The sequence below is a fragment of the Corylus avellana genome, chromosome ca1 (assembly GCF_901000735.1).
Source record: "Corylus avellana chromosome ca1, CavTom2PMs-1.0".
In the NCBI taxonomy this organism is placed as follows: domain Eukaryota; kingdom Viridiplantae; phylum Streptophyta; class Magnoliopsida; order Fagales; family Betulaceae; genus Corylus; species Corylus avellana.
The window spans coordinates 41,393,624-41,404,366 of record NC_081541.1 but is presented as its reverse complement, the minus strand read 5'-3'; the positions used below and the strand labels follow the sequence as shown (position 1 = coordinate 41,404,366).

The following is a 10,743-nucleotide window of genomic DNA, read 5'->3' as shown; positions in this document are numbered from 1 at the left end:
CATTACAGTACTGGTGTTCAATAATACTTCACTAGTGCTGTTTGTCACTCTATATTTGAACTTGGGTCAACGGTGCGAGAGCTTGTCGAACGGAGAGGCAGAAAGAGGTTGGAGACCAGATCTTGCTGGTGGTGAAGCGGGCGAGCTTCTATAGGTGGTTCTGCAACTCTTGCGTCTTGAATGCCGCATTTTACAGAGTAATTTTTGTAATTTGCTGATGAAAGATTGTTAAAAAAGTATTTTTTTTTTTTCTTAAATAAGATTTGTGTTTTTTGGTATGGATGGTTGCTTTTTTTTTTTTAATTTTTTAATTTTTTTAATATGGGAGTTATAGAGTTTCCAAAGGGAGAGATGATACAAATTTATTTTACAAAATCGTTGTGTTTCTAGCTAGGCATATATGACGGTTGGTTTTCCTAGAGTTAGGAAGGGAAACATTAATCGCTGTATGTCTTTTTCTTTTTCTTTTTCTTTTTTTTGGCAAAATCATGTGTTTCTAGTATCAGAATTCCCTAAAAATCCCACTACAGCACATAAATGCTGTTAAAATATTGGAGGGCTCAGATTTAATCAAATTTCTTTTAATCCAAACTAGTCGTTTTAAACTCCGAAGTCTTCTTCTTCTTCTTCTTCCCTTACTTGTCCTGCAGAAAAATTAAGATCAGGGGAGTGGTGAAGTTTCTAGAGGAAATTTTAGAGCAAGAAATCCACAAGGGACCGAATGGATCTGGAAGGAGGAAAGAAGCTTCTTGTATGAGGAGAGAGAAGGAGAATGTGTGTTCTCTATTTTGTCTGTAAATAAGAAAATTTGATTTGATTAGCGAAATTTTGCGTTTGTATAATTAAATTATCTCATTATAAGGTTTTTGGGTTGCTAGGTGAGTAAGGAAAAAATAATTACAAAAATCCACTATTTTAAGAGTGAGCAAAAAAAGTAGTGATGACAATGTGAGCAATGATGTTAATTTCCATGAGAATGGTTACGTTGGTACGATTTGTTTTCATGTAGAATTTGAACTTAAAGAGTTTTAGATGCTTAAATTTTCAAGAAATTTTTATGAAAGTTTTAAAGTAACTATTTTTCTTGACGATTTAAAGGAAAAAAAAATATTAATTTCAAAATTGATTACTTTCATTTATAGTTTGAGCTTAAATATCTCATTCCAACGTTATATAAAATTTGTGCATTAAGAAAGAGTAGCACCTAAGTTAATTACTTTAAAAAACGCTTTTGGTTCGTCTCCTGGGCAAGCAAACTCCTAAAGAAAAAGTGATTCTTGTCCGAGAGGCAAACATAATGGCTCGCCTTTATTTTCCCTTTGTATTTTATATTTATTCATTTTTTTCTACCCTGGAATCTGAGTTTAAGCTTGAAAAAGGAAGAACGAAATGTATGAGAAATATGTCTTTTCAACCATAAGGACATTTCATGTGACGGTTTGAAGTTGGTATTTCCCAACAATTATTTTATCATCAATCTTCCTCTTATTGTCTTTCATTACATCCTAATATCATTTGGATATACATATTGACAGATTAAACATGGAAGTAAAGGATGCGATGAGTACTCCTGTTCGTGAATATCTTGACGGATCGGATAATTATGTGGATTGGAGTATTCAAGTACAAACCTATTTGATGGCTAAAGATCTTTGGGACACAATTGAAGCAACCACCAAACCTCCTAAACAGGAAGATGATGAAGCTGCTTTCAAGGCTTGGAGCAACAAGAATTACTTGGCTTTACGTGTGATCAAGAATTCATGCCAGCCGAACACATTTTCTGAGATTGGGGAGATTAGTTATTGCTAAAGTTGCATGGAATACTTTGGCAGAAAAGTACCTCCCTAAAGATACTAGCTCAGGTCTCTCTCTCTCTGTCTCTGTCTCTCTTTCTCTCACATTACTGCACATGCATGCTCAAAACAAAGACGGCTTTGAGTGCAGATGTTATTCAAGTTCTTAACAAAGATAATTATGAGGATTGGAGTGTTCAAGTAAAAGACTATTTGATGACCCATGATCTTTGGGACATAGTTGAAGAAACGAACAAAACTCTTAGACAAAAAGATGACAGCACTGTTTTCCATGCTTGGAGTAAGAAGAATTCCATAGCTTTACAAGTGATCAAAAATTCATGCGAGCTAGACACATTATTTGTGATTTGGGAGATTAGTTCTGCTACAGTTGCATGGAATACTTTGGCAAAAAAGTACCTCCCTAAAAATACAAGCTCAGGTCTCTCTCTCTCTCTCTCTCTCTTTCTCTCCCTCTCTCTCTCTTTAATGCACATGCATGCTGAAAACAAAGACGGCTTTGAGTGCAGATGTTCTTCATGTTTTTAAAGATGACAATTATGTGAATTGGAGTGTTCAAGTAAAAGACCATTTGATGGCCCATGATCTTTGGGACATGGTTGAAGAAACCAACAAACCTCAAGAAGATGATGAAGCTGCTTTTAAGGCTTGGAGCAAAAAGAACTTCATGGCCTTGCATGTTATCCAGATCTCATGTGGAAGGGACTCATTTTCTAGAATTAAAAAGATTAGTACAGCAAAAACAGCTTGGGATACTTTGGCAGGTCTCTCTCTCTCCAATGTACATGCTCAAACATTCTTAATTTATAATAAGATGGAAATCTGTTGGAGAATACTTACTAAAAAAAATTTCAAAAGATTAGGTAAAATGTAGAATTGGCTCTCAAGAAAATTCAAAAAATAAAAAGAACTACAGAAATTTGGAAAGCTCTCCCTAAAACCGTGACCTATCAAAAGTTAGTAAAAGAAAACTTGGTGGTGTTTGATAGAGTAATTCTATTAGTCATCTCATTATCACTTTCTCATCCTCTAAATTTACGTAGGATGGTTCTCCAATTAAAAAATCAATTTTTATGCACTAATTATTATGAGAGCCATGCATGTCACAATAGTTTTGGGGATGAAATGAGAATAATATGAGGTGTTTTTTGTGTTTTGGTTGAAAAAGTATTTTGATGTGATATAAAGATAAATGAAGTTTTGAGTTTTCTATTTTAGTGTATTGTGAAAAAAAGAAAAGAAAAAAAAGATTGTTTATTAATTTTTTTAGTTTTTTAGGAAGAAAGAAAAGAGAAAGGGTTGGCAAACAAACTCCCATGTACTGGAAATAGAAGAGAAGATGATTTTATTAACCGTGGGCTTAGATACGATGGTAATTTAACATAATTAACCATGAGGTGATATTGTGATATCATGGTTAATGAAAGAGATTTTGTAGTGTTTTGGGCTGTTTGAGGGCCTTAAGCGGCACCTCTAGGCAACTTGCTATAAAGTTTTTGTAATCAATTTCTTTTAAGCTCATAATCTGGTTTAGTTGATCACTTTTTGCCATAATATTGATTCTTTGTTGTTACATCTTGTATTCTATCACTGGCTTTACACTCTTCGAATTTTAAAAATACTATTTTACAATTTTGTAATTATTTTTTATAAAAATATTTATTACAATTGTTTCTCCCTGGTTTTATGGTCGGGTATTGAATAATTATCTAGTAAAATATAATTAGTGAGCTCATGAGTTTTTATATATATAAACATTGAATTAATTAGTACAAGAGTTTCTGCAAAAATTATAGTCCAAATAAAATATAATAAGAATTTTCCCTCCAATTAAGTTTCCTATATATGTTGTTATAAAGAAGTTGTAGGCAGTCATGTGATCAGATGGCTTGACGTGGCAATAGCATGCTTCTTGTTGCTACTAATTCTAATTAATGACCTTTTACATATTAATCTCAGAATGGAACCAAATTAATGCCTTCCAAAAGGCTGCGCAAAACTGGAACCAAATTAATGTTGACCATGAGGCCTTCAAAGAGGACTTCATAAAGGTTGTGGAAAGTGGTGATTTGAATGCTGTAGAGGAATTCATTAAGCGTCATCCCGGCTCTGCGGGTTTGAAAATCTCAAATTTAGGCGGGACGGCTCTTCACGTTGCTGTTGCAGCTAAGCATGAGCATATAGTGAAGAAGTTAGTGGCGATAATGTCAGAACAAGAATTGTGTATAACAGATGAAGTTGGGGACACAGCTCTAGCTGATGCAACTATGTATAGTAAAAAATTGGCTCGCTATCTCTATTCTCGCACTCCAGAGGAAGATCTAAAGCCAGAAACAGGCAAGAATGGTGCTACACTTTGTTACCATGCTATATGCCGCCGAAATTTAGGTAACAACTCTTGGACTAATTATATATTGGCCACTATTTTGGATGATATTTCAAAATCTTCTCAATGTATATACTTATCTTTTTGTTCTTTTTATTTATTTATTTTTTTAACACCACAGATATTGCTTTGGATTTAATTGAGCGTTGTCCAAGTTTGGCTCTTGCTAGGGATAAAGACGGTGACAGCCCTTTGTATGCATTGGTTTCTAGTCCTTTTGCATTCCCGAGTGAAAATCGGCTGGTATTTTGGAAACGATGGATCTACAAGTGTTAGTACAATCTCTTTTTTCTATTCTTTTCTTTAAACTTTATTGGGATTAATTAGCCTCATCAAAGCACCGAGTAGAGAAGCTACTCCGCCTTGAGAGGTAGTATATATATAGACAATAGGGCAAAGCCAAATGTAAGAGGTCTATTAGTTATTTATTTAATCTTTTTGTGTTGATCTAAACAAATTAAATTGCTCATGCAAGACACATATGAACTGTAATACCGACTTCTTACTTGAGATTCACTGACCTTTTTGGGTGGAAGGTATACACATTCGGCCCACTCATGCCATCAAGGAAATTCGTTTGAACATTAATCAAAGCGAGGAAAAACGCCAAAGTGATCCAGTAAAAATTCTCGGATCAGGTATGTTGGTGCCTAAACTTTACTTAATTCCCTAAGGAACTTCATTTTTTTTTTCTCGTCATAATTACTTTAAATGATAATTAAAACCATGATTCACTGTCTTCAAGAAGTAGCTCAATTGGTTTGGTCCACGCCTAATGAAGCGGAAATCATTAGTTCAAATCTCCCTTCCCCTCTTATGCGGACATGTCAAAAAAAAAAAAAAAAAAAAACCATGATTCACTTCTATCATAGTTAAGAATTATTGAATAGCTATATTTCTTTCTCTGTTGGCAATATAAATGCATAAATTACTTTAATCATAATTCCTTTTAAGTAACTTTTATTAGAATATTAATTAGATGACTGAATTCAACTTAATTAACTTCATAAGAAATTTAACCATTTTATTAATAAAAGAGAGCTTCTTTAATTATTGTCCTTTGCTTTTCATGAAATTAAGGATTTCAAAGAAAAAAAAAAAGAATAAAAAAGGCCTTTTCCTCTTTCTTTCACTATATAATAAATCAATAAATATTTTAATCCATGTAACAATTTTTAATTAATGAAAGGTCTTCTACGTGCGTGCGCAAACGTAGATATATAATAATAATAATGGTGTGTGTTGTAGTCTTGTAGATGATGTAGTGTAGACTGTAGAGTTGAGAAGAAAGATAAGAGATAGAAGAGATAAACTCTGTGATCGATGCATTGAGAAGGAAAATTAAAGTAAGGAAATGATTCAAATGAATGATGCATTGGAAAGTGATATTGGTCAGAAGATGTGACTTTGCAAGCTGGAATTCAACTAATTTTTTTATTTTTTATTTTTTTTCTTTTATTCTTATTCATCGAATATTTGATTTCCCTGGTTAAGCCTGCACCTCGAAATAACATCCTATTTACATTTATACCTCTCTCACATTACCACTTGTAACACTTGAGCCTTCTAACTACCATTTTGGTGTAAAGAGATTCCTCCATTTGTTATTGGTGACAAAAATAATGGAAAAAAGCGCATGATACACAGTATAATTTTAGGAATTGAAATGTCCAAATTGTCCTCTTATGGTTGAAACATGAAAAAAAGAGGGGAGTTCTTTGCAAGGCTACTTTAGTCAATTTTGTGAACTCAGGATATTTTGTTTCTATTGGACTTCTCAATAATTTTTCAATATGCCACCATTTCGTCAAATGTGTTGATAGATTTAATTAATCACTTCCTATGCTTCCTTTGCACGCAAAATTTGAGGTTATTTAGATATTTTAATTTGTTAGAAAAAAGTAAATATAATTTTGAACACTTACACATTGGTCGGTTCTCTTTTGAATAATAAACATATCATTCATTTTGTGTAAATAATGATTTTTTAATGTCTATGGTTGAGGAAATTTCGTTTTTATTTTGCAGTGCTAGTATTGCGCCAACTAGTTGTGAAGCTCCTTAAAATATTTGGTATACTTTTTTTTTTTTTTTTTTTTGAGCAAATACAAAGAAAGGGAATTGCATCCACTTGATTAATTTTTTTATTAATTTTTTGAATTTTTTTATTTGTCTATTTTATTTATAGTTTAATATAGTTAAATTGGCATTGATTTGATTATTGACAAAGGAATCAAGGATTTATATGACATGAAGTTGATCCATGTCCAAGCCAATAAACTTCTAGGCAGCATGTGCGAGCAGTTTTCAAAGGCAAGTTATAAAGAATGGAAGGACAGTAAAGGTTCTGATGCCATCTTCTATGCTATCGAGAATGAGATTTTTAAATTTGTTGATAAAATAGCCAAAGAAAGTCCACAAGTACTTAAGTGGAGCAAGAGTGATGATGAACGTTTTCCAAACGCATTATGGGCAGCTATCTATCATCGTCAAGCTGAAATATTTAGCCTTATATGTAGGGTTGACAATAATAATAATCTAGTATATGACTATGATAAACAAGGCAATAACATATTACAGATGGCGGGAAAGCTACCACCTTCCACTTTGGTTAATCGTACCGCTGGTGCAGCTTTTCAAATGCAAAGCGAACTACAATGGTATAAGGTACTTCCCTCACTTTATAATTTTCTTGTACATTTTCACTTTATATTAATCTTGTTTGTGGTATACATAGGACAAGTCAATATTAATGTACCCCTAAATATAAAACCCGTACAATCCAATCCAAGGTATCATTATCTCTCCCATACAAATGCTTGAGGCCATTTTAAAGGTTCATGCTAAATATGATGCGCTATAGTACCATTGTCCATATGGCATTACTATATTGATTCTAAAACCATATATGATGACTCCGTTAAACACATCTTCGTGATGCCTCAAAATGACTACTTATTAGAGCTCACTAATTTTATTTATATTACTTAGTTTGGCCTAAAATACAACTAAAATTTGACTTGGCAAATGCTCATACAAAATCTTCACGACTTAGCTAAATCCCAAGTATCATAATATGCTACATCTCCCAGCACCACAAGGAATTTTAGATTAGCTCAACATTTGCCACGACCTAGTTAAGTTGGTCATATTTGCATTATACCGTAAAAGGACAAATTATAGAAAATTTCACTTAACAATCCTAAGCTTTTATCACTTTTGCAATATTTTTCATCAAGTTGAAATTTCTCGAATTTTTAATTTTTTGCAATCTCACTCCTCGCATTTCGATTTGGGGTTAAATTACATCGTCAAACAGTAAAATTGCTATTATACCCCTTTAAACTCCATAAAATTACAAAATTACTCTTAAATTATAATTAAAATTTTATTAATAAAAGGACATTTTGAAAATTTCGCCTCCATCCGTTAGTATTTAACAGATAGCGAGATTGCAAATTTTTTGAAGTTCATTTCACGAAATTAAGAATCTTTGAATTTTGAGAGACATTGCAAAAATGATGGAAGTTTGAGAAGTTAAGTGAAGTTTTCTCAACAAATTGTTTTGAAACTTTCTAAAACTGTACACTAATTTATATATATATATATATATATATATATAAACATCGACTATATATGAAACTTAGTACATACACATACAATGGCTTCAAAATCCAATCCACTCCACCCAATCTGATTCGGAAACAAGACGGAATGCAACAAACGGGTGCACGTAGGAAAGTAAACTTGTGATTTGGAAACATTAGGACTTTGAATAGTACGTAGTACATACCTTTACTCAGTTGTACTTTGAGCGACGTTGTAGAGGGGAGAGAGAATGGGTTATTGGGCGAGGGAGATCGGTTGAGAGTGAATGAAGGTGATACGTCTTATTAAAACATAAATTCATAAGAATATGCAGTGGAAAATAATTTAGACATACCTTTACTCATTTTTGTTCATGCTGTTTCTTGATTTGAAGCAGAAATCCCTAGCTACATAAATGCTGAAGTTAAATTTTAGAGACAAGTTTTTTCTAATTTATGTTTAATTATGCATTTATTTTCAATTAGAAGTTCTTTATTTATAGGTTATGTTATGGACCTTCAATTAATATTGTACTATATTTATTCCTTCCGTCGAGGAATAAAATTCTTGCTCATAATATGAAATGAATATCGACTCACGTGAAATTTTATTTATATTTTGACAGCCTTTATTTATAAGATTAGTTTAACAAATGTAGGCGGTGGAGAGCATTGTCCCTCGCTACTGTGAGCTAAAAAACAAAGATGGTAAAACTCCTAGAGAATTGTTTACGGAGAGCCACAAGGAATTGGTGAAAGAGGGAGAGAAATGGATGAAGAGCACAGCAACTTCTTGTACAGTGGTAGGTGCTCTTATTGTCACCATTATGTTTGCTGCAGCCTTTACCGTTCCCGGCGGTAATAACCAAAATACAGGATACCCAATGTTCTTGAAGGAAAAATTGTTTATGCTCTTCATAATATCCGATTCCATATCGCTCTTTTCTTCTTCGACTTCAGTCTTAATGTTTTTGGGAATTCTTACGTCACGTTACTTAGAAGAAGATTTCCTGAAATCCTTGCCATCGAAGATGATAATAGGTCTTTCCACTCTCTTCTTCTCAATTGCAACCATGGTGATAGCATTTTCTGCTGCTCTTTTAATTATGTTACGTGAATATTCATGGATTTTCATTCCAGCCATTTGTTTGGCAAGTGTTCCTGTCACCCTGTTCGTGTGGATGCAATTCCCACTTCTTGTCGAGATGGTCATTTCAACTTTTGGACCAGGTGTCGTCAATAGGAAAATAATGAAGCGCTCGAAATTATGTACCTACTTATCGTCATGCTGCTCCTGAAAGAATACCTATAGTTAAAAATATAAACACTTATTGGGATTCATTAATGTTTGACGAACAATTGGAGGTGATGATTTTCTATTTTCATTTCTTAGATGGATGACTGATGAATTTTCAGCAATTGGCTCATGTTGCTAATTGATAATCCATTAGATGTTTTTACGCTTTCTATATATATATATTTTTTTTCTAAATTTTTTGGTTACTTTGACAAAAGATATATTACTTCTTAATCCAATATATTTCGTCTAAATAAGTTTCGACCTATTTCTGAGACTTTACCATCAAAAGAAAAAAGGAGTTTCATTTGGCCACAAAGGTTATTAGTGTCCCAGGCTATAAGGTTATTAGAATAAATAAATAAATAAATAATAACTATTGGTTAATATAAAAGAATAAATTCCATATCTTAATTCCAAGTAGAAATGAAGAAAATATTTGAAGATCTGAACTATTTCCTATCTAATTTTTTCGTGAAATATAGTATTTGACTTAACGCAAATGAAAGAAAATGAATTTAATATTTTGAAGAAAAAAAAAAAAGATTAAATCCTTAAACTGTTATAGAAAGCAAATTATACTCAACTATATATCTCGATTTAATTGTTGGGATTTAACAACCCTTTTCTTTTTCTTTATTTTTTTTGTACAACCCTTTTCTTGGCTTATGAGCCAACTATCCATGGACCGAGCCAATAATATTTTTAGCCCATTTCTATGATTTTTTTTTTTTTTTTTTTAAACGGCACTGTATTGACTATACTTAGATGACTGTTAAGGCCCTTGTATTTTATTTCCTTGTTTTAATTTTGTTTTATTCCTTGTTTTTATGTATTTCTCATATTAATAACTTACATAAAAATAAAAAAGAAAGTATTATATTAAAGTGTTATTCGAACGTATCTCACACATTATTGCCGAATATTAGGAATAAAAATGTATGTTTGGTAAAGAGTTTTGTCATGTATTTTTTGTTTAAATATTAATACAAATTTATTAATGTGATACACCTATGAAAATATAATTTAATTTTTGTGATAGGAAAGTTAAAAAAAGTAATTTAATAATATAATCTTCAAGGATCCACCGTACGTACGTGATCCTTCCCCTTGTTTTCTTTCGTGTGTTATTTACTTTTGCTTCGAAAATGACAGACATTATTAACACAATGCAATAATGAGGATGGTTCTGTACGTTGTATTTTAGCCACCCTCTAACAACAACAGCCTTCAATGATTATTCACTCTTCAAATTTTACTCACATCTTCGTCAAATTTTATTCACTAAAATAATTAAAAGTGCACATTTTTTATTTTAACTATTTACTTTTTTAGATCACTCTCAATAATTTTACTATTTTAACAATTCACTTTTATTATTTAATTTAAATATTATTTTTTAAAATTTGTTTATTCTTTCTCTAAATATTAAAAGAAAAGATTGAAAAAGGAGAGAAAAAAAAAATTATTCAATCCATGAGTAAACATACTTATTATTAATCCGAACAAACAATCTAAGAGTTCTAGTAACAGCTTCCTTTTGATTTTCTCTAAATTTAAGGCAAAAAACAACTTTTTGCTTTCTTATGAAAATATATTTCACAATAGCTTCCCTTACTTTTTCTTATACCATTAAAATATTATTTCTTTACAAAA

At 31.8% G+C, this 10,743-nt stretch overlaps 1 protein-coding gene and 1 long non-coding RNA gene across 2 annotated transcripts; both read left to right on the top strand.

The window, feature by feature from the left end:
- The first annotated feature begins 40 nt into the window (after positions 1 to 40).
- On the top strand, positions 41 to 2,043 carry LOC132167768 (uncharacterized). Its single transcript, XR_009438721.1, has 3 exons — positions 41 to 154; positions 1,536 to 1,865; positions 1,948 to 2,043. It is a non-coding gene; the product is annotated as an uncharacterized LOC132167768 (long non-coding RNA).
- Positions 2,044 to 2,073: 30 nt separating this feature from the next.
- Positions 2,074 to 9,141, top strand: LOC132172371 (uncharacterized). The gene is made up of 8 exons (XM_059583859.1): positions 2,074 to 2,238; positions 2,327 to 2,581; positions 3,777 to 4,205; positions 4,313 to 4,474; positions 4,531 to 4,573; positions 6,209 to 6,276; positions 6,434 to 6,870; positions 8,450 to 9,141. Exons 2-8 carry the CDS (start codon positions 2,392 to 2,394, stop codon positions 9,086 to 9,088), a joined length of 1,968 nt encoding a protein of 655 aa, XP_059439842.1. The 5' UTR covers positions 2,074 to 2,238; positions 2,327 to 2,391; the 3' UTR covers positions 9,089 to 9,141.
- Positions 9,142 to 10,743: the final 1,602 nt, after the last annotated feature.

Coding starts and splice junctions, on each gene's coding strand:
- LOC132172371 (XM_059583859.1), top strand. CDS start 2,392: ATGGCCCATGATCTTTGGGACATGGTTGAAGAAACCAACAAACCTCAA. Junction 2,582..3,776: donor AGCTTGGGATACTTTGGCAG/GTCTCTCTCTCT, acceptor TATTAATCTCAG/AATGGAACCAAATTAATGCC. Junction 4,475..4,530: donor GAAACGATGGATCTACAAGT/GTTAGTACAATC, acceptor GGGATTAATTAG/CCTCATCAAAGCACCGAGTA.